We start from the raw sequence: 23,466 nt of genomic DNA, 5'->3' as shown, positions 1-23,466 counted from the left end.
TGTCGTAGCGATCCTGTTCCTCAAATTCCAACATGTGACGGCTATGTCCTCGGATGTGGACTTGGATCAGTTTGTGTCTCCTACTGCCAGCAGCAACATTACTGTGTGCACTACAGCAGGCACAGCATGCGAAAAAGGGGTGATTCTGCCTGTCTGGGAACCTCAGAATCCCTCGTTCGGGGACAAAGTGGCACGGGCGACAGTCTACTTCGTGGCCCTGGTGTACATGTTCCTCGGAGTATCCATCATTGCTGACCGTTTCATGGCATCCATCGAGGTCATCACCTCTCAGGAGAAAGAGATCACTATTAAGAGACCCAACGGAGAGACCACCACCACCACCGTGCGGATCTGGAACGAGACCGTGTCCAACCTCACGCTTATGGCCCTGGGTTCTAGTGCCCCTGAGATCCTACTGTCCGTCATTGAGGTTTGTGGACATGGTTTTCATGCGGGAGCCTTGGGCCCCAGCACCATCGTGGGCAGCGCCGCCTTCAACATGTTTGTCATCATCGGCATCTGTGTGTGGGTGGTGCCCGACGGGGAGGTCCGTAAGGTCAAGCACCTGCGCGTCTTCTTCGTCACAGCCACCTGGAGCATCTTCGCCTACATATGGCTCTACCTGATCCTGGCTGTCATCTCCCCTGGCATAGTGCAGGTATGGGAGGGCCTGCTCACCCTCTTCTTCTTCCCCATCTGCGTGTTGTTCGCCTGGGTCGCTGACCGACGCCTGCTCTTCTACAAGTACGTCTACAAGCGCTACCGTACCGGCAAGCAGCGGGGCATGATCATTGAGACCGAGGGTGACCGCCCGCTCCCGTCCAAAGTCGACATCGAGATGGATGGGAAGATGCTCAACTCTCACGCGGCGGACTTCCTGGACGGGCCTCTGGGGCTGGACCTAAACGTGAAGGACCTGGATGAGGAGGAGACCCGGCGCGACATGGCCAAGATCCTCAAGGAGCTGAAGCAGAAGCACCCAGATAAGGAGGTGGAGCAGCTGATTGAACTGGCCAACTACCAGGTATTGAGTTCGCAGCAGAAGAGCAGGGCCTTCTACCGCTGCCAGGCCACCAGACTCATGACCGGCGCTGGGAACATCCTGAAGAAGCATGCAGCCGACCAGGCCCGCAAGGCCATCAGCTTGCACGAGGTCCGCTCTGATGTGGCTGATAACGACCCCGTCTCCAAGATCTACTTTGACCCCGGCTCCTACCAGTGCCTGGAGAACTGCGGCACAGTGGCAGTGAACGTGCTACGCCGAGGTGGCGACCTGACCAAGACTGTGTCGGTGGAATTCCGTACGGAGGATGGATCAGCCAACGCGGGCTCGGACTACGAATTTACCGAAGGGGTGGTGGTGTTCAAGCCCGGAGAGACCCAGAAAGAGATCCGCGTGGGTATTATCGATGATGACATCTTTGAGGAGGACGAGAACTTCCTGATCCATCTGAGCAATGTCAAAGTGCTGCTGGCAGAGGGGGAGGAGGTAGAGAACCCAGAGACCAATCATGTGGAGGCGGTGGCCTGTCTCGGTCTGCCCGCCACGGCAACCGTGACCATCTTTGACGACGACCACGCCGGCATCTTCACGTTCGAGGAGCCGGTGGCGCACGTGAGTGAGAGCGTGGGTACCATGGAGGTGAAGGTGCTGCGTACATCGGGGGCACGTGGGGTCGTCATGGTGCCCTACAAGACTGTGGAGGGCACAGCACGCGGAGGTGGAGAGGATTTTGAAGATACTCACGGGGTCTTGGAGTTCCAGAATGATGAAATCTTGTAAGTTCATATTTTACTTGTGTACAGTGAAGGTTCTTTGAAGTAGTTATTTAGTTTATATGTGGGGCTGACATTACACTGCTTATAAGAATACTATTATGCTTTTTTTGACATTTACATTTGAAGGAATACTTTCAGCCCCAATTTTTTTTTAAGTGAATAGGCTATTGAAAGATGTAGTATAATATATGAATCTGTATCCACCAATGCAGTTTATTGTCAGTATCTTTAGATATGCATGTGTAGTCTATGCTGATGCTGGGTTTTGTTTGTCTGTGAATGCATGTCTTGATGAGGATGATGTGGTGGATGCTGAGTGTGTTTGTGTCATGTCGTGGTCGTGGTCGTGGTCGTGGTGCAGTAGACTGCTCCTGTGCCATTAGGAGACGTCATCAACTCCCTTAGTTTCCGCTCTCCTCTTTGCTTCTTCTTTCACTCATTCATTCATTCTGTCATTCATTCACTCATTTACTTATTGATGTATTTATCGAATGTGTGATTTCTGCTGAGTTCTCAGCAACTGTGTTTCGATCGCACTCAGATTTATCCATGTTTGATCGCTACTCATTAATTTCAGTGGCATGACCAGCCTGAACTCTTTAAGCTTGACTATTGCTGATGTGTATTGAATTGATTGCTTAGTAGACAATCTGAGTAGAAATCACTGACTTGATATTCTGGGTTAATGATCAGGCCAGGCTCAATACTGTTCTGGAAAAGAGCATTTCATATTTCTATACATTAAGGTTTGGCATGTTAATAATTTTTTTAAAGGACAAGAGCTACTTGTCTCTCTCTCTATTCCCCTCTATCCCTTCCTCTCTCCCTCTGTCCCCATACTCACCCTCTTTGACATGCAGGGGACGAGTGGGACAGATTAATGAAAAGGGCTCATTTTTAAACAGATTCAAAGCAGATGTTTAGGTTCAACTTTCCAAGGCCCATTGCATAGTTTCCATAGTGTAGCTCTCACGGCACTGCTAAGTGGATTTTAATAACACTTGTCTAAATGAAATGATGGAGTGTCAGAGGCGAGGGCCCGGCGGTTCTGTAAGGCAGACCTTCTACTCCATCCTCTAGGAAACTGTAGGACCCAGTAGACTACAGTCTAACCGCAGCTCTGGGAAAGGAGTGGAATGAATGGTGGAACTGGATTTTGAATTCATTGGAGTTTTCGGCCTGGAATGAAATGGTGTCAGCTGACTGTTGTATTTTTCCTTGCAAGGTGTAATTTGATTTAATATGGCAATATAATATACCATTAGATTAGATTAGTTTATTAGTCACATGCACAGGGTCACAGATGTAATTGCAGAGTACAGTGAAATTATTATGCTCCGAGCTCCGACAGTGCAGGTTGGAGAAGTGAGAAGTGAATGACCCCGAGGGAATGTCCATAAGGGGAGCAGCAGGGGGTGAAATGAGAAGTGAATGTCCCAGAGGGAATGTCGATAAGGGAGCACCAGGGGGTGAAATGAGAATTGAATGTCCCCGAGGGAATGTCCATAAAGGAACAGCAGGGGGTGAAATGAGAAGTGAATGTCCCCGAGGGAATGTCCATAAGGCAACAGCAGGGGGTGAAATGAGAAGTGAATGTCCCTGAGGGAATGTCGATAAGGGAGCAGCAGGGGGAGAAATGAGAAGTTAATGTCCCCGAGGGAATGTTGATAATGGGAGCACCAGGGGGTGAAGTGAGAAGTACATGTCCCAGAGGGAATGTCCATAAGGGAACAGCAGGGGGTGAAATGAGAAGTGAATGTCCCAGAGGGAATGTCCATAAGGGAGCAGCAGGGGGTGAAGTGAGAAGTGAATGTCCCTGAGGGAATGTCCATAAGGGGAGCAGCAGGGGGTGAAGTGAGAAGTGAATGTCCCAGAGGGAATGTCCATAAGGGAGCAGCAGGGGGTGAAGTGAGAAGTGAATGTCCCAGAGGGAATGTCCATAAGGGAGCAGCAGGGGGTGAAGTGAGAAGTGAATGTCCCTGAGGGAATGTTGATAATGGGAGAAGCAGGGGGTGAAGTGAGAAGTAAATGTCCCTGAGGGAATGTTGATAATGGGAGCAGCAGGGGGTGAAGTGAGAAGTGAATGAAACAATAATAAATATAATAATACATATTTTCAGCTGTAACAATGATAAATGTCCATAGTGGGAGGGGACAGGGGGCGCAGGTAGCTGCCTAGTGGTGGCTATTCAGCAACCTGATGGTCTGGGGGTAGAAGCTATTGGCCTGTCCGACAGTTTTTGCCATGATGCTCCTATACTGCCCTCGTCGGAGTGATGGAAGCGGGGAGAACAGGCCGGGGTCCTTGATGATCTTCTTGGCCTTCCTGTGACACCTGGTGTTGTAGGTGTCCTGGAGGGCAGGCAGTGAGCACCCAATGGTGCGTTCGGCTGAGCGTACCACCCTCTGTAGAGCCTTGTGGTCATAGACATAGTCTCAGTCTACCTCATTGGTTTCATTTCCACCAAAATTATACCAGTATCTACATAGACACGTTTTATTTAATATCTTGCCAAAGTATATTCCATGAATTTTATTCGAGCAATATTCGGACCTAAGTAATGTTAACCTCTGAGTGGGTAGGAGTCCGTATCACAGTTTCATTTTCAGATGACATGCAGGTTAAACCTCCTGCCGCCAGAGAGCTGGAAGCACATGCGTTAAATGCCTCCCAACAGGCTCTTGATAAAATAGATCCCAGAAGGGGAGGGGAAATTTTTACTCCGGAAAAATGAATTACAAATTGGATGATCTAAATTAGAGTGCCCGGGGGCTGCCTCTACCCTAATTCAGCTGCAAACTCCCTCCTTCCTTTGTGTCACAGTCAAGCCAGGAGAGAAGTTGTAGCACTCTTCTCTTTCACTAGGGCTTTTCTTCCCATCAGAAAGCAAAGTGTATTTTTTCTTCAGAATTGAATGTGAGGGCCTGAGTAGCCCTGCTTGGAGACATGGGCTAGCGTAGTGGCTGTGATTGCTGTTTGTTTGACCGGAGTACAGGTTGGGGAAATGACTGGAGAGTGGAAGATTGGGCAAATGATGGTGTTTTCAGCTCTCTGCTTTTGTCCTCTGTAGGAAGGATAGAGCAACTCATGTGAGGATGGACAGAAATAGCAAGACAAAAGAGAGAGATGGCGAGAATCTTTGTCATTTAAAATGTACAGTAACAGTTGCATTGTGGTATAGCAAAGCACATTTATGCACCACCGTTTCCAGTCATTGAATTTCAGGTTGAGATCCTTATTAACAGAGGAATTTCAATTAGTGCAAGCTGCCATAGCCTCTTGCTATGCTATTCATTGGCCCCACCACACCATGACACTTCGCATCCTCCATCGATCCCTCCCGTGTGAGTGACTGTCACATCCAAGCCGCCGTCCCTCTAGAGTTTAGTCATAAGTCGGTAATGAGGCTTTTGTGAGGTCCGTGTCGCAGTCTCTCCTCTCTGACAGGCCTGTTGTACAGGAATACAGATTCATTTAATTAGCATGTATAATCAACAGCCATTTGGGAGATTTTCTTTCTGTCTGTTTTAGGGGCATGACGGTGGCAGTGGTGACACAAGTCACCAGTGCTGTTTTGTGGTTTGGTTCACAGATGACATGGCTAGTGTAGGTCCATTAGATAGACATGTTCTTATGGACTACCCTGTCGCGTTACAAGGAACTATATCCTCAAAACTTGTATAACTGAAAGTTGTGACTGTGTGTGGACATGATACAGAAGAGCTGATCTTGGATCTGTTGATCGGTTTTGGTCTCCATTCTCTATGTGAATTGTCTCTGGTCCCAAGCCTGTAGGTTTAGCCTGTTTAGTTTCTATGACTGTGGCCATGGTATCTATGACGCTGTGTAAAGTCGACACCAGCTACGTGAGGACTGTCGCCCTTCAGGGGTGGGAGATAAAGGCCTGTGTTTTATGCAGTAATGTGCTGGCTGGAATGGCCAGTGTGCTTGTTGACGTTTAGATGTGAACCTTTTATAACTGTATTCCTCCCAGGGCTGTAAGAGGAGTAACAGGTGTACATAACTCCTGCCAAAGTAGTGCTATTACCATGTGCTCAGTAACCGGAGAACACATGCCCTTCACACCCATGGAAAGCACTGCTAGAGGTGTGTGCGTTTGTGTCTGAGTAAATAAATACATGTACAATCTTTGTCTATGTTATACGTCTTCCTATCTTTCTATGTGTTCATATCCTGTGTACAGTATACCTCTACATTCAGGAGTGTGACTGTGTGTATTCATGGGACTGACATCATGATGTCATGGCTTTGTGGTGTCCCTGAGCTGTTTACAAAAGCAACATGGCTGCTCAAGGTGTGAAATAACCTTCTCACACTGATCTCACCCTGCTAGAGCTACTGCTGCCACTGACATTTGCCCCAGTTCACGTCACAACAATGCCATAGATGAGTTATGGGTAAAAACAGACATGGAACACAGAATGTCAGTGACTTATCCCCCCCAAAAAATGTTCATTTCTGCTTCCCTAACCTAAATGTCAACCTATTGTCTCTACTCTCTCCACCTTCACCACGTTTCATCCATACTCAGGGAACTCGGACAGAGTTGTTGTCTTTTGCTTTGTCATTTTATCCCGGTTTTGTGCTGGTGCAGTGTGGCAGCACAGCCAGGTCAGTGGAGAGAGAGAGGAAGACGAAGAGGGTGAGTCGTTTGACAAATGAGTCCAAACCGGCTGCATCCACAGAAAGGTCATCGCTAAGCAACAGATGTGATGGAGGAGAAGAGGAGGGCATCTCCAGGCTCCAGGTATATGAGACACAGGAACTGGGGAACCAGTAGAACAGAGAGAGGGCCTGAGGGACAGCTGGAGGGGGAGAGAGAGAACATGGAAAAGGGGGAGTAATGGGATAGATAGAAAGAAACTGAGAAAGGGGTGATGGAAGGAGAGACAGACAGAGAAAAGGGAGATAGAAAGAAACAGAGAGAGAGAGACAGAGTAAGAGAGTAAGAGAGAAATAGATTGCATAGTGAGTGGACTGGGAGTGAGGATGAAAGCTGAAACAAAGCAGTTGGCATGGATATCAGGCAAGTCTTTGTAGTGGATTAGTGGCTTTAGAAAGTGCTGTTAAGGATGTTTTTCACTGAGCTGCCAGTGGACAGATTAGAATAACTTGGAGTCTTCTTTTCCACTGCTCCCATCTTAGACTGCTGACACAGCACAGTCACAGTTACTCTGATGACATGATGGATGCAATGTCCACACACACAACCAGGCATACACATATTCTCTCTTTATCTCATCTGCACTTCTCTTCTCTCTCTCTCTTCTTTCTCTCTCTTCTTTCTCTCTCTTCTTTCTTTCTCTCTCTCTCTCTTCTCCCTTTCTCTTCTCCCTCTCTCTCTCTCACTCTCTCCCTCTCTCTCCCTTCTCCCCCCTCTCTCTCCCTTCTCCCCCCTCTCTCTCCCTCTCTTTCTTCCTTTCCCTTCTCTCTCTCTCGCTCTCTCTCCATCCCTTCTCCCCCTTTCTCTCTCTCTCTTTCTCTCTCTCTCTCTCTCCCTTCTCTCTCTCCCTCTCTCGCTCGTCCTCTCTCTCTCTCTCTCACACACACACACACACACACACACACACACACACACACACACACACACACACACACACACACACACACACACACACACACACACACACACACACACACACACACACACACAGTTAAATACACACATCTCAATCCAGTTGTCATGTTATGATCAACTGCCACCACATATGCACACACTTATTGCAATCTGTGAGCACTTACAAACCTCAATCTACTTTGCATGTAACATCATACACACACACACACACACACACACACACACACACACACACACACACACACACACACACACACACACACACACACACACACACACACACACACACACACACACACACACACACACACACACACACACACACCAACATAAACCATTTTTTACAAAGTCTTTAAGTACTTAACTTCCAAACCTCAATCCACTTGTCATGTAACCATTATCCCTGCACTGTCAGTTAGTGGCCTCTTATTCTGAAGAGAAATGTATAAGCCTGTCTGAATTTTCTCCTGCTTTCACCAAATGTTTTGTCTGACAGGATTAATATGGTGGGCTAAGGAGGCTCCATCCTGACTCAACTGACTCCACTGTTCTCTCTCCCCTTCTGTGCACATATCTGCACTACGGTGGCTCAGAAGTGACATTTTTTACAGTGGGTTGGGATGGGATAAGTCATGACTTCCTGAGAAAGAGAAAAAATAGTTTTAAGAGATTATTTCAGAAATCTACCCCAACATTCAACAGCCACTTAGAACGCTAACCTACTGTAGAACTCACCTCGTGGAGACAGTATGATGAGGACTATCTCTAGTATGGTCTCTCCCAAACACATACATATTGTCTGTACATAATTTGTTCAGTAGACCAGACTTCTCCTCTGGCAAAGGTCTCATATCCAAACTAGATTGGTACTGTACTTTTTTCCAGAGTTTAGGGACCTGGATTGAGGGCTTTTAAAAGTGAGGGGGACACACAGATAATCTTTCATATAAATGTCACTTCATTCCCCCACCTGCTAAGTAGGTTCTATAAATGGTTATGAGCCCACTAATGCTCTTATTTTGATATTCATTCTTGGGAAGAGAGTGCCATGGAAGGCAATTTATTCACATTAGTCAATGTGAGTAGAGTGCTGAAGAGTGTGCCAATGTTTGTGTGTGTGTGGGTGTGTGTGTGTGTGTGTGTGTGTACAACTGTGTGTGTGACTGTGTGTGTGTTTGTGCAACTGTGCAACTATGCACGTGTGTGTGTTCTAAAAACATGTTCTGTCTATTTATGAGAGCATATTCTGAAATGTGTGTGTGTGTGTGTGTGTGTGTGTGTGTGTGTGTGTGTGTGTGTGTGTGTGTGTGTGTGTGTGTGTGTGTGTGTGTGTGTGTGTGTGTGTGTGTGTGTGTGTGTGATTTGATGTATGAATTCACCTCAGCTAGTAAAGACACCTGCCACCGATGCAAAACAAGCCCACGACATAGATGATTATTCTACTAGTGGAGTGCTCAGGGTAACCGCAGTGACTGCTTTTGCAGTACGTGGTCAAGTGTTTCCTCTGTAGTAAAGCTAAAACCATTTCACGCTTTGCTGGGCCCACGTGGCTTTTATGTGACTGCATTTTCAACCTTCTCAGACACAGAGAGAGAAAGAGAAAGAGAAAGTGAGAGAGCGAGAGAGAGAAATAAGACTGCAGCTTTCAGAGCCAAAGTCCCCCCTCTTGAATTCGTAATGTCGGACAGGGGCTTAGCACAAACACTGATGCAAGATCATGGCACAGCTCCAGACTCAGAACATGGCTTCTCTCGTTCACCCGGGCCTCCACTGCCCGGCAAGAATGAGCTCTCTATTTCCATACACCACATATCTGGAATAGTTCTGGTAAATTTGGAACAGGAGCGTTCCTAAAAAGGCTTTGAGACGTCCTGTGGGAGAGTTGTTTTAGAGCCAAAAGAGGATTCTGCTCTGTACTCTCCCTCTCCCTCGTTATCACTCCCTTCATCTCTATCATTACTCCCTTCCTTCTCGTTGTCAGTACATCTCCGAGCATCTATTTGAGCCTGGCATCAGCAGTGCGGTAGAATGGGCTGTTACAATATAGGTGTTGTTCACACACACACACGCTTGATTATGTTTGAAACCTGGAGCCTCGCTGCAGGCTTAAGGGATATCCCAACCTGATATCTCTAGCTGATATTCTCCTGAGTTCCCCTGATACATCAACCACTGATATCTCCTGCTTCTAACCTCTGTATATCTCTTCTAGTACGTGCCTCTGCTCGGTATCCTGTGGCTCAGCTCTGTGACACCTTCATCTCAGACGGCCTGTGTCTGGTTCACTCTTATCTCCTCAACAGCGACCTGGATTGCAAGGCATCATGAAAATAACCGGCGGGTCCTATCTGACCTTTTCTACCAGTCATATTTTATCTCACTGAGTCACGTGGGGAGCCTTTTCGAATTCAGTCATATCCGTAACCGGTCATACCTGTAGTGTTATGGAGGTGACATGGTATTACGGGTATGACTTATGATGGGGTTATAAATGTATTACCCCTAGCTGTAGTGAACCCGTCCATACTGTTACCCCCCACCCCCCGACCCCACCAACCCCCCGACCCCACCAACCCCTGCTCTGTGACGTTTACCCCAGTAGCTCCATAGGGGCACAGTAAGGCCAGGTGCAGAGGGAACAACGCTGTACATGTATCTATTTGTTATACATGTCAGAGGAAGTGGAACAGATAATACATGACGGCACCAGCGCTGTGTGCGTGCTGCTGATATTATTCAACTGATCAATTCTAGATGTGCTTCATGTCAATGCCGTCCTAAGGGATTTGGTCCCAGTCCCTGGCCTCTCTTGATGGGGAATACTGTGACAGGATATCCCAAACAAGATTAGAATGGTGGCGTTTTCAATCCGGCCATACATCAGGGAGAATCACCTAGAATCCTAGATGAGTCACTTACAGTGTTCTGTCTCTTCAGCTACAGCGAATGTTCACTCTCTCCCAAACACACCAAAGAGCTTGTTAACTAATTAGGCTAATTTTAGGTATTTAATATCCGGAAAAGTGCCATTTACTGTAGCTGTGAAGGTTCAGCTCACCTGATTAGCAGTTACATCTGTAAACCCCTTGTTAAGAGGGACGCCTCATAGTGAATCACCTACCTGCAGATGACTCACTCTGTCTAAGGGGAAGAGTGGGAAAGAGAGAGAAACTGAGAGAAAGATAACTAAGGAACAAAAGAGAGCGAGAGAGGTAGTGAATAAATGAATGAGCATGTTTGTCATAGCTGGCAGGAAACAGATCCGTGGAGGACAAGCCTATCCCATATCCCCCTTTCCTCGCCTCCGGCCTGTCACCATGACAATTTGTATCTCTCAGGCCGGCTCCCGTCAGATGGATGGCCAGTCAGTGGGAGTGTCCTGATGGTGATCTGTGAAATATGGAGCATTTATCAAAGATTTTCTCTCTCTTAATAAATTACTGGGAGTAGGCACTCAGCAGGACTCATTCCTCATACCAGGCCCCCTGATACATATGGGCCGATACAGTACACACACACACACACATACACACACACACACACACACACACACACACACACACACACACACACACACACACACACACACACACACACACACAGACACACACACACACACACACACACACACACACACACACACACACACACACACACACACACACACATGGATTTATTCACCTCGAAGGTGCATTCTGATGTGTGTGTGTGTGTGTGTGTGTGTGTGTGTGTGTGTCATCTCCCTGTGTGTGTGTCATCTGCCTGTGTGTGTGTGTGTGTGTGTGTGTGTGTGTGTGTGTGTGTGTGTGTGTGTGTGTGTGTGTGTGTGTGTGTGTGTGTGTGTGTGTGTGTGTGTGTGTGTGTCATCTCCCTGTGTGTGTGTGTGTGTGTGTGTGTGTGTGTGTGTGTGTGTGTGTGTGTGTGTGTGTGTGTGTGTGTGTGTGTGTGTGTGTGTGTGTGTGTCAGCTGGTGAGGCTGAAGTCTGGAGGTCCTGACAGCAGGACTCTGAGTTAATAAGTCTGGCCTGCCTTGTTTCTTGTTCCAGCACCAGATGTTCAAAAGCCTCGAGATCTTCACTGTGTGTGTGTGTGTGTGTGTGTGTGTGTGTGTGTGTGTGTGTGTGTGTGTGTGTGTGTGTGTGTGTGTGTGTGTGTGTGTGTGTGTGTGTGTGTGTGTGTGTGTGTGTGTGTGTGTGCAAATATGTATGTGTGTTTATATGTGCATGCATGTGTGTCAGTCTGTTTTCCTTTGATACCTTACACCCCGCGTGCCTAGTCCACTGCTGCCAGTAAGATTAAAGCCCTCATGCTGGTGGTTAGCTCAGAAAATATCCTTCATTGAAGACCCACCCACCTGGCTGAGGTTATCACACATTAATCCACATTGTCTGGGATTTTTGTGGTATGGTCTATCTATGCATAGCTCTTATCTAGAATACATCTCCCCCTCACAGAAATGACCTGAACATGTTCGTAACACCCACCCTGCTGCACTTTCAGAGAGAGGACTGGAATAAACCTAATCATCCACAGAAATGTTCTCTATGCTCTCTAAGACCTTAACAAGGGATGAGGTGTCAGTTCAATTACAACAAACATCAATGTACAAGTCCATTCAGGGAGTCTGTTGAAATTCAAACTGTGACTAGTTGAATAGTCCACTATTTTCAATCATTTTTCAATCCAAGAGGACATGTTTCCAATTCATCTCCTGAATAGATAGAGATGAAATTGAGTTGAGCCCAACCCAATGGTCTGTAGCAGAGGCATAGTGCACAGCCCGGTGCTGTATGATTAACATGACAGGGCTGTGTCTGTCTGTCTGCTGCTACTTTGAGCTTGTTGTTACTTAGTGGATCAATGTTGTCCTTCATTATAGCCTCTTTACTTCAATAAGGAGAATTGACAGCGTCTTAAAATGGGTGAATGATAGTCAGAGGACATTCATGTCTGCCTGTCTGTCTGCTCTGCTTGCATGTAGAGGCTAACCTGGAAAAGCAGCTGAACTCATTGCAATGTAGCAAGCAATGTCCCAAGATGGTGCAAAGTCGAAGAAGTTAGAAAAGTGCTGCAGGCTTGTTTTTTTTGTTTCTTACTATCTCTCTCTCTGCTTCTCTCTCTCTCTTTCTCTCTCTCTCTGTCTGATTCTCTCTCCTCTCTCTCTCTCTTCTTCTCTCTCTCTGCTTCTCTCTCTCTCTCTTTCTCTCTCTCTCTGCTTCTCTCTCTCTGCTTCTCTCTCTCTCTCTTTCTCTCTCTCTCTGCTTCTCTCTCTCTCTGCTTCTCTCTCTCTCTCTTTCTCTCTCTCTCTGCTTCTCAAATTCAAATTCAAATTCAAGCTGCTTTATTGGCATGATAAACATTGTGTCAATATTGCCAAAGCAACAATGTATACAATATACATTGTAATACAATTAAAACAATGACAAACAATAATATAGAATGGCAGTAAATAATAATACAAAATTAAATATAAAAATAGTAACAATAAAATGGTAACAGTCAATAGTCGAATGTAATGTATGGTGTAATGCACCACTACCACCACCACCATCATTAAACTGCTATCATTACCATTACCACCCATACCATTACTATTTGGAATGATAAACAACAATAATAATACTAATAACAATAACAGTAATAACAATAACAGTCATAATAAGTAAGTTACTGCTTACTATGCAGATATTATTATTCAGTGTCCCTCAGGCTATGGCAGGTAAATACATATTTGGCTGCAAGAGAAGCCATTGCTCCTTCGCCCATGAGTATTTTTAGTTTTTCCTCTGGGTTTAATAAGTTAAAATTTGGAATAAATGTAGTCATTTCTGTGAATAATGAATCTCTTGGTGAGGAATATTTATCACAGTAAAGGAGAAAGTGCATCTCTGTTTCTACGTCCCCTGTCAGGCAGTGACCACATACACGCTCCTCTTTGGGTAGCCATGTCTTTTTATGTCTGCCGGTTTCTATTGCCAATCGGTGGTCACTCAGCCTGTACTTGGTAAGGATCTGTCTCTGCTTCGAATCTCTGACAGAGTAGAGATATTCAGCCAATTCATATTCTCTGTTTAGGGTCAGATAGCAATTTAGTCGGCTTTGGGATTTTGTTTCGTTTTTCCAATGTTGTAAATATGAGTCCTTTGATTGGTTCATGATTTTGTTTATTGGAATTCTTTCTTTTGAAGCAGTGCTGGTGTCAGCTTGGTTGGTTAGGTCCAACACCAGCTGACTGAGAGGGCTCGTTTCTGGGCTCAGCTCTTGGGTTTGAAGTGCTTTAAATTGCAGACTCGAATTTGGACTTGAATTTAGATGTAGCCAAAATTTTAATGATCTTTTCTGTATTTTCATTATTATTGGAAAGCGGCCCAATTCTGCCCTACATGCATTAGTTGGTGTATTTCTCTGGACTTGTAGGATTTTCCGACAGAATTCTGCATGTAGGGTTTCAATTGGATGTTTGTCCCACATTTTAAAGTCCAGTTTATTGAGTGGCCCCCAAACCTCACTTCCGTAAAGAGCTATTGGTAGGATTACACTGTCAAATATTTTGGTCCAAATTCTAATTGGGATGTTGATTTTGAATAATTTCATTTTTATTGCATACAATGCTCTGCGGGCTTTTTCTTTGAGTGCATTCACTGCCCTATTAAAGTTTCCCGATGCAGATATGGTCAGACCAAGGTAGGTGTAATTTTTTGTGTGTTCAATGATGGTGTTGTTCAGGGTGAATTTATATTTGTGTTTCTGACATCTGTTTTGTTTTTGGAAAATCATGATTTTAGTTTTTGGGAAATTTACTGCCAGGGCCCAATTACGGCAATATTGCTCTAGAATATTAATGTTCTGTTGAAGACCTTCTTTGGTTGGTGATAGAAGTACCAAGTCATCAGCATATAGCAGGTATTTCACCTCTGTGTCAAATAGTGTGAGTCCTGGGGCTGGAGAATTGTCCAACATGTCTGCTAATTCATTGATATAAATGTTGAAAAGATTTGGACTCAAACTACAGCCTTGTCTCACACCTCGACATTGTGAAAAGAATTCTGTTCTTTGGTTTTTGATTTTTATTGCACACTTGTTTTCTGTGTACATACATTTTATTAAGTCATACACCTTACCACCAAGCCCACTTTGTAGAATTTTGTAGAATAGCCCTTCGTGCCAAATAGAATCAAATGCTTTTTTAAAGTCAATAAAGCAAGCAAAGATTTTGCCCTCTTTTTTTTGGTGGACGTGTTTATTAATTAGTGTGTGTAAGGTGTATATATGGTCAGTAGTGCGATGGTTAGGGAGAAAGCCAATTTGACATTTAGTTATTACATTTTTTTCTTGAAGAAAGGTTTGGATTCTTGAATTCAAAATGCTACAGAAAACCTTTCCCAAGTTACTGTTTACACAAATTCCCCTGTAATTATTGGGGTCTGATTTGTCTCCACTTTTGTGGATAGGGGAGATGAGCCCCTGGTTCTCTCTCTCTCTGCTTCTCTCTCTCTCTGCTTCTCTCTCTCTCTGCTTCTCTCTCTCTCTCTCTCTCTCTCTCTCTCTCTCTCTCTCTCTCTCTCTCTCTCTCTCTCTCTGCTTCTCTATCTGTGTCTCTCTCACTCTCTCTCTGATGCACTCACACACACACACTCACACACCAACACACGCACACACACACAGCCCAGGCCTACAGACAGCCTGGCATCCTAATTTCAACAGAGCCCTTATGATGAGAGCTTTGTTTGGAGACAGAGAGATACTTGATCCTAACACAAGACAAACACTAGGAAGGTAACTCTGCCAGCTGTGCCCTCTGCTCTCCTCTTCCCCCATAGACTAGGTCTGTTCTCAGATCAGCCTCCCCACTGGGCACAGACACCAATTCAATGTCTATTTCACGTTGGTTCAACTTAATGTAATTCAAATGATGTGGAAACAACGTTGATTCAACCAGTGTGTGCCCAGTGGGTCCACACTTCTGGGGTACATCCAGAATGAAACATTATTCCCTATGTGGCCAACAGTACTGCTCAACAAAGGAAATAGGGTGCCATTTTGGAAGGACGCCTTGTCTGGGCCCTGTGTGTTGTTGTAGTTGAAACCTGGCCTGTTCATTAGGCTGATTTACAGGCTTCCTAAGCAAGATGTGACAGGCAGCAGGTCATCCATGTTGTTAAACTAGATAAACACACTGCCCTGTTTTCATCCAGCATTCGCCCAGCTGTCATCTGACCCTGAAACAAACACTGACTGTCCATGCTCTGCTGTTTAGAGCCAACCATCCCGAACCGCTGTAGAGGTATCACAGCAGTTATACACACAGAGAGGCCTAGAAAGGTCACCTATCACCACTGGCAGGGGATGATACATACATCAAATCAAATCAAATATGATTGGTCACATACACATGGTTAGCAGATGTTAATGGGAGTGTAGCGAAATTCTTGTGCTTCCAGTTCCGACAGTGCAGCAATATCTAACATGTAATCTAACAATTTCAAAACAACTACCTTAAACACACAAATCTAAGTAAGGAATGGAATAAGAGTATATGCATATATATATATGGATGAGCAATGACAGAGCGGCATAGCCAAGATGCAATAGATGGTATAAAATACAGTATATACATATGAGATGAGTAATGCAAGATATGTAAACATGATTAAAGTGGCATTATTAAAGAGACTAGTGTTCCTTTTATTAAAGTGGCCAATGATTTCAAGTCTGTATGTAGGCAGCAGCCTCTCTGTGTTAGTGATGGCTGTTAAACAGTCTGATGGCCTTGAGATAGAAGCTGTTTTTCAGTCTCTCGGTCCCAGCTTTGATGCACCTGTACTGACCTCGCCTTCTGGATGATAGCGGGGTGAACAGGCAGTGGCTAGGGGGGTTGTTGTCCTTGATGATCTTTTTGGCCTTCCTGTGACATCGGGTGGTGTACGTGTCCTGGAAGGCAGGTAGTTTGTCTTTGCTGATCAGTGTGTGTTTGTGTGTGTGTTTGCTTGTTGTGTGTGTGTGTGTGTGTGTGTGTGTGTGTGTGTGTGTGTGTGTGTGTGTGTGTGTGTGTGTGTGTGTGTGTGTGTGTGTGTGTGTGTGTGTGTGTGTGTGTGTGTGCGTGTGTGCGTGTGTGCGTGCATGTGTGTGTGCATGTGTGTGTGTGAGCGCTACTCTCCCTTTGTGTACTAGAAGGTCATGTAAGTGTAGTGGCTGTAGGGAGGACAGGGCTGGCTGGCTGATATACAATATTAATGGCACTGCAGTGTTTAGAGCTCTGTCTCACAGGCAGCACGGCAGTTAGCCTGCCTTTAGCTAGCGGGATGCTAGGCTCCACAGCAGTTAGCATGCCTTTAGCTAGCAGGGATGCTAGGCTCCACAGCAGTTAGCATGCCTTTAGCTAGCAGGGATGCTAGGCTCCACAGCAGTTAGCCTGCCTTTAGCTGTGGGGATGCTAGGCTTCACAGCAGTTAGCCTGCCTTTAGCTAGCGGGGATGCTAGGCTCCACAGCAGTTAGCCTGCCTTTAGCTAGCGGGGATGCTAGGCTCCACAGCAGTTAGCCTGCCTTTAGCTAGCGGGGATGCTAGGCTCCACAGCTTTGTTCAGCTAGACCGGAGAATGTTTAAAATGTTACAGTAGCTGTTCAGCACGAATACAGTATCTGTTTAGTAATTTGTGCAGTAAGCATGATGGCTTTTTAAAGCTGCAATATCTAACTTTTTGGGCGACCTGACAAAATTTGCATCGAAATGTAGATCTGTATAGATCTGTCATTCTCATTGAAAGCAAGTGTAAGAAAAGCAATATATATATGTTCTATATACGCTATTCCTATGTTTTTAAGTTTCGTTTTAGCATATTTTATTTGGGGTTTTATACACCAGCTTCAAACAGCCGAAACTACAATATTTTGGTTATGGAAAATATATTTCACAGTGGTTTAGATTGTCAAATTAAATTAAATCCAATTTTATTTGTCAAATGCTTACTTACAAGCCCTTAAGCAACCATGCAGTTTTAAGAAAAATAAATGTTAAGTAATAATAGATAAGTAAAAAAATTCAATACAAATAAAATAACAAATAATTAAAGAGCAGCATTAAAATAACAGTAGCGAGGCTATATACAGGGTGTACCGGTACAGAGTCAATGTGCGGGGTCACCGGTTAGTCAAGGTAATTGAGGTAATATGTACATGTAGGTCGAGTTATTAAAGTGACTATGCATAGAAAAGAACAGAGAGTAGCAGCAGCGTAAAAGAAGAGGGGGCAAAGCAAATAGTCTGGGTAGCCATTTGATTAGCTGTTCATGAGTCTTATGGCTTGGGGGTAGAAGCTGTTAAGAAGCCTTTTGGACCTAGACTTGGCACTCCGGTACCACTTGCCGTGCGGTAGCAGAGAGAACAGTCTATGACTAGGGTGGCAGTCATGGGTGAACAGGGAGTACAGGAGGGGACTGAGCACGCACCCCCGAGGGACCCCGTGTTGAGGATCAGCGTGGCAGATATGTTGTTACCTACCCTTACCACCTGGGGGTGGCCCATCAGGAAGTCGAGGATCCAGATGCAGAGGGAGGAGTTTAGTTCCAGGGTCCTTAGCGTAGTGATGAGCTTTGAGGGCACTATGTTGTTGAACGCTGAGCTGTAGTCAATGAATAGCATTCTCACGTAGGTGTTCCTTTTGTCCAGGTGGGAAAGGGCAGTGTGGAGTGCAATAGAGATTGCATCATTTGTTGATCTGTTGGTGCGGTATGCAAATTGGACTGGGTCTAGGGTTTCTGGGATAATGGTGTTGATGTGAGCTATGACCAGCTTTTCAAAGCACTTCATGGCTACAGATGTGAGTGCTACGGGTCGGTAGTCATTTAGGCAGGTTACCTTAGTGTTCTTGGGCACAGGGACTATGGTGGAAGAGGATTACAGAGAATACACTGATACAGTGAATTACACGTCTCTGTGTGTGGAGTAAAGGTGGTCTCGAGTTTTTTTCTCCTCTGGTTGCACATTTAACATGCTGGTAGAAATGAGGTAAAACGGATTTAAATTTCCCTGCATTAAAGTCCCCGGCCACTAGGAGCGCCGCCTCTGGATGAGCGTTTTCCTGTTTGCTTATGGCCTTATACAGCTCATTTAGTGCGGCCTTAGTGCCAGCATCGGTTTGTTGTGGTAAAGATACGGCTACAATGATTCTCTACACTATACTTCCTTGTTTTGTCACATAAACTGAAATTTGCCAAACTATTAGAATTTTAGCAACCAGGAAATGGCGAAGCGATTTCTGCATAGTGCATCTTTAAATGTATTAATTTTGACCAAGTATGGGTAGCTGCAGCCCAATATGGCGACCGGAGTATGGGCGAGTAAGTGAGTGTGTCGAAAGGAGTGGGTGTGTGGAAAGCAAATCAGCTAATTGGGCAGATTTGTTGCTACTCAAGAGCGTTTTGCGTGGCTGATCGGGCTGCACTACGAGTAGATAGTAAACCGGCGACAAGCACTACTGTCCAGCAACCGGAGTGGGAAGTAGCTATCTAGTAGCCTATATCAGGGTGAAAGTCACAGTAAGAATATGCCTACAGCACAAATGAAGAAGAAATGAAGAGGGGTAGAGAGCAGAGGAGGAAGTGTGCGTGACTGTCTGCCTGTGGCTCTCATCCCCTGACTGGGCAGTGTATCCCATCATGCAGTGTGTGTGTGTGTTGTGGGCCCTGCTCTCTCTCTGGGTTAGTCTTATTTAGGACTGGTGCAGAGCCTGGTGCCTGCTTGCGTTCCCTCATCTAAATTCATGAGCTAACGTGCACACCAGGACTATAACATTGTAGGGGAGGGAATTACAGAGAGAGGGGGGTGATCACTGCTTTCCATTGCTTCACTGAGAGAGGGAGAAAGAAAGAGAGAGCTGTGAAGAGAATGAGGGAAAGTGTGTGTGGACATGGAGCATGCAATTAGTTCTATGATTATATAGTTTTTGAAATAATTCCTCCCATTTTTCTGTGTTGAACTTGGCCCCTAGCATAATTAGGATTTGAGAAACTGCAAATTACATTATTGTTTATGTGTGTGTGTGTGTGTGTGTGTGTGTGTGTGTGTGTGTGTGTGTGTGTGTGTGTGTGTGTGTGTGTGTGTGTGTGTGTGTGTGTGTGTGTGTGTGTGTGTGTGTGTGTGTGTGTGTGTGTGTGTCCTATTGTTTGCCTGATTGGAGACTTGCTTTTTGTTGTTCTACTCTGTAGGACTTAGAGACAAACAGTTGAGTGGGCTGATCCAGGACCAGTCAGCAGCTGGGCTAACCTGGGTCCAGTGGTGGTGGTGTCCCCATGGGCCTTTCCCTCTTCTGTCCCTGCTGGTTGCAGTCCTAGGGGAAATTCATCTCACTGATTTCATTTTGCTGCTTGGTTGCTAACTGGAGATCTGATCATTAACATTAGCATAAATGGCACACAACTCAGCTCCCGAGTGTCGCAGCGGTCTAAGGCCCTGCATCTCAGTGCAAGTGGCATCACTATAGTACCTGGTTCAAATCCAGGCTATATCACATCCAGCTGTGACTGGGAGTCCCATTGGGCGGTGCACAATTGGCCCAGCGTTGTCAGGGTTTGGCTGGAGTAGGCCGTCATTGTAAATAAGAATTTATTCTTAACTGACTTGCCTAGTTAAATAAAGTATAAAATAAGCTATTACTGTGTTTTTATGATAGCATGCATTGCTCAGGGTGATATTTTGGTTGCTTCTCGGACTTTGATCAAGCACCTATTGTCTTGTTAGAGCTATTTGCTCCTTGCCTATTTATTTTACCATCTCCACTTCCAATGTGTGCTGGTGATTTATGGGTTTTAAACAGAAGGAATGAGGACATCATTCAGTTTCACAATAACCCCAGTCACAAAGGGTGCTCGTAAAATACATGCACACAGACACACAGCACGTACACACGTCACGTATATATGTACGCGTACACACGTATACACACGCACATACACCAAATACATACGCAAACAGAGATATTCTAATATCATCCGTGGAACACATGGACAGACATAGCTTATAGCACGCATCTCTGCAAAGCGGAATTATAATTTTTTTCATTTTTCCATTGGCTCGACTGTTGTGTGACACTTTGTGTTGTTATCTAAGAGTGATAGAACATAAGCATGCGGGTTGTTTCCAGAACAACTCTATTTTAAGACTCATGTCAACTTAGTGAGAGAATTAAGCAATTATCTGGAGCAAAATGTCCACTGGACCAGCCAGGACTGGGGCAAGATAGCTGTCTTGCTGCTGTACAGCAGGGGTTCCCAACCTAAGGGGCACACACACAAACCAAACACGCAAACGGAGATATTCAAATATCACCAGTGATATCTTTCCATTGTTCATGCCGATCTAAAAGGACCCATAAATCCGCAACACTTTAGTCTGGAAACAAGCAGTAAGACGCAACTCTGATCCACATGGGAATATCTTTGGCTTGTGTCTATGACATTCAGAAGCAGAGCTATGGCCTTCTAAAGTCGAGGAGTCAAAGAAATTGAACTTTTCTTGGGAAGTAATCTTATACAATGTGTGACTCTGTCACCATCAATTGATCAAATCACTTTCTGTAAAAGAGAATATGTCAGATTAAATTGAGGGTTCATATAAATTAACATAATAAAACAATTATTTGGTTGTGGAATTTGGGGAAATCGGGTCAATACTTTTTTTTCCTTATTCGTTATTATTATTATTAGGATTACCATAATAATAATAATAATTAATATTAAATAGTCATGAGCCTTGTTAAACTATGTAGAATTGCAGGAAATGAGCTTCAAAACAACAGCATTTTCATAGGTCCCTCAAATGAAACAAAATCAAGCCAATGTTGTATTTAACATAGGCAATCTCAATAAACAATTGTTTAAAAAGGGGAAGGAGGGGTGACATTTTTCCAATGTGAAAAAGGGTCCCTGAGGAAAAAAGGTTGGGAACCCCTGCTGTATTTATTTATTTTGATAATGAAAAGTCTGGAGAACCCTGGCCGCATCATTACATTAGTCATCCATTTTAGCACTCAGCCTCTGGTTGCCGTTGTGGTGGGGGGGTGGGGGGAGCAGGTTTTTACAGGGGGGTGAAATATGACAAAGCACCGGGGCTCTGCCAAGCAGGGCTTCCACCACAGGAGTTAACTAGATCAGATTGAAGAGCAGACGGGCAATAGGGAGTATGGAGGAGGAGAGAGAAGGAGGAGGAGGCTACTGCTGTTGCATTCTAAAACCCTTCCGTGGAACGGCGTGCTGACTGTAAAACTCCCAAAGGAAATTTTCCATTCCCATAGATTAAAAAGGGAACGGAAGGCACAGGGGTCAGGGTGTGTGTGTGTATGTGTGTGTGTGTGTGTGTGATATTGTGGAGACAGAGTGGAGGGGTACAGGGATTGGGAATTGTTTTCCTCTTATTGATTAGGCATTTCTCCTGTAGTGCTGCTCCATCTTGAGTAATAGAACAGTACACTGGCTAGGGCCTGGACACACCATCACTCTCTCTTTCTCTTTTTTCTCGCACGCTCTCCCTCTCTGCTTCTCCCTCTTTTTCTCTATTTCTCTCTCCCTCCATCTCTCTTATTCGCTCAGTGCAATATAATGCACTAAGGAGAATACATTTCAGAGAGAACGTGCCATACTGTATGAAATATTTTAGGTCTTTGATGCGTGTATATGGTCAATGGGTATTAGCCTCTCAGTTGGATATGCAAGGATTAATCATCGAGGGGCTAAAGTTCTATGGAAAATAATGAACGATGTGGAAGGTGTGTTCCACGACGCGCTGGCGGAGTGGAAATGACTTTCCACAGAGTTACATTATTTTCCAGAAAGCACATAGAGCCTCAAGCTGATTATCCCTTTTATACAGTACCATGGCTATAATTTGAAATGTGTTCATTTGCCAGTAGAAATGTGTTCAACATCCACTGAAGTAGCTAGCAAGTTTACTAGATAGCTACAGTAGTTGCCGTGGTAACCAAACACACATACTTTCTAGTTTAGCTTAACAAACCATCAGTCCTAGCTTGCTATTATGAAAATCAAATTCAACAATACCAATACTGTTTTTTATTTGACTTCTGCTTTCAAAAGCACCTCAAACAAAACATGTACAAATTTGCCATTGAATTCTACCATGCAAATATACTGTGCGTTATAGGAAAATAATGCCCTTCAAGCCAATCAGTAAAGGAGCGTTCAACAATGCCATGGTATAAGGAATAATGAATGAATGTGTTGTGAATTAAATGGAGTGAAGTTCATATAGGTTGATATTTAAGAACGACTGGATCCTACCCTCTATGTCCCAGAGAATGAACCTATTATAGGCCTAATAGTCCTCGATTATACAGAGTGAAGATGAACAGCAGGCTCAGGCTGCTCAGCACCTGCAATAAGACACACATGCACACATATATGAAGGGTGATAAATGCCATAAATGAACTGTAGAATGTGTGTACGTGTGAACGCCTGAACAATACGACGCGTGAACATCTGATTAATTAAGTTCCAAACAGTTGCGTTAATGAAATTCACTCCACAATATAATAGACACTGTACTAACAGGACCCCTGCACCGTTTTCCATCAGTCAATGTGGGGTTTATAATGCCTGTATATAAACACAACACACAGTGGCTATTATATTATGGAGTGAATTCCATTAACACAAATGTTTGGAACTCAATTATTCAGACATTCAGGCGTCACATTGTTATAAATAAACTTGGTTGAATGGTAGAAAAAAAGGCACACATTCACACGTACACACATGGTCACACATTTAAGTCACACCTACAAGTCTCCCCACTCCCCCCCCCCCAAAAATCATGATGATAATAATAACATAAAAATACATGTTCACACATACACGTTCATATGTTCACACGGTCAATGGTTAATGTATGGCATTTATCACCCCTCATACACACACACATATGTTACTCCTCCACAGTGCTGCCTCCTCCACTTCTTCCTGATTATTTTGTCTCTGCTAATGATGGCGGTGGAGTGATAAAGGCCATCTATCTCTCCAGATATGAGAACCAAGAGGGCCCTCCTCCCTCTATCTCTCCCCCATTAACAGCTCCTCC

At 44.8% G+C, this 23,466-nt stretch overlaps 1 protein-coding gene across 10 annotated transcripts in view; it reads left to right on the top strand.

Annotated features, from left to right (window-relative positions):
* The first annotated feature begins 211 nt into the window (after positions 1-211).
* The window catches only part of LOC120045655 (sodium/calcium exchanger 1-like), a 175,846-nt gene continuing 152,591 nt past the window's right edge, over positions 212-23,466 (top strand). For all 10 annotated transcript variants that reach the window (XM_038990582.1, XM_038990583.1, XM_038990584.1 and 7 more), the window contains exon 1: positions 212-1,779. In XM_038990582.1, the coding sequence (XP_038846510.1) occupies positions 227-1,779 (1,553 nt within the window). In that variant the 5' untranslated portion in view covers positions 212-226. The remainder of the gene's footprint in view (positions 1,780-23,466) is intronic.

The sequence above is a fragment of the Salvelinus namaycush genome, chromosome 4, assembly GCF_016432855.1.
Source record: "Salvelinus namaycush isolate Seneca chromosome 4, SaNama_1.0, whole genome shotgun sequence".
NCBI lineage: Eukaryota > Metazoa > Chordata > Actinopteri > Salmoniformes > Salmonidae > Salvelinus > Salvelinus namaycush.
This window is presented reverse-complemented; position numbering and strand designations above follow the sequence as displayed.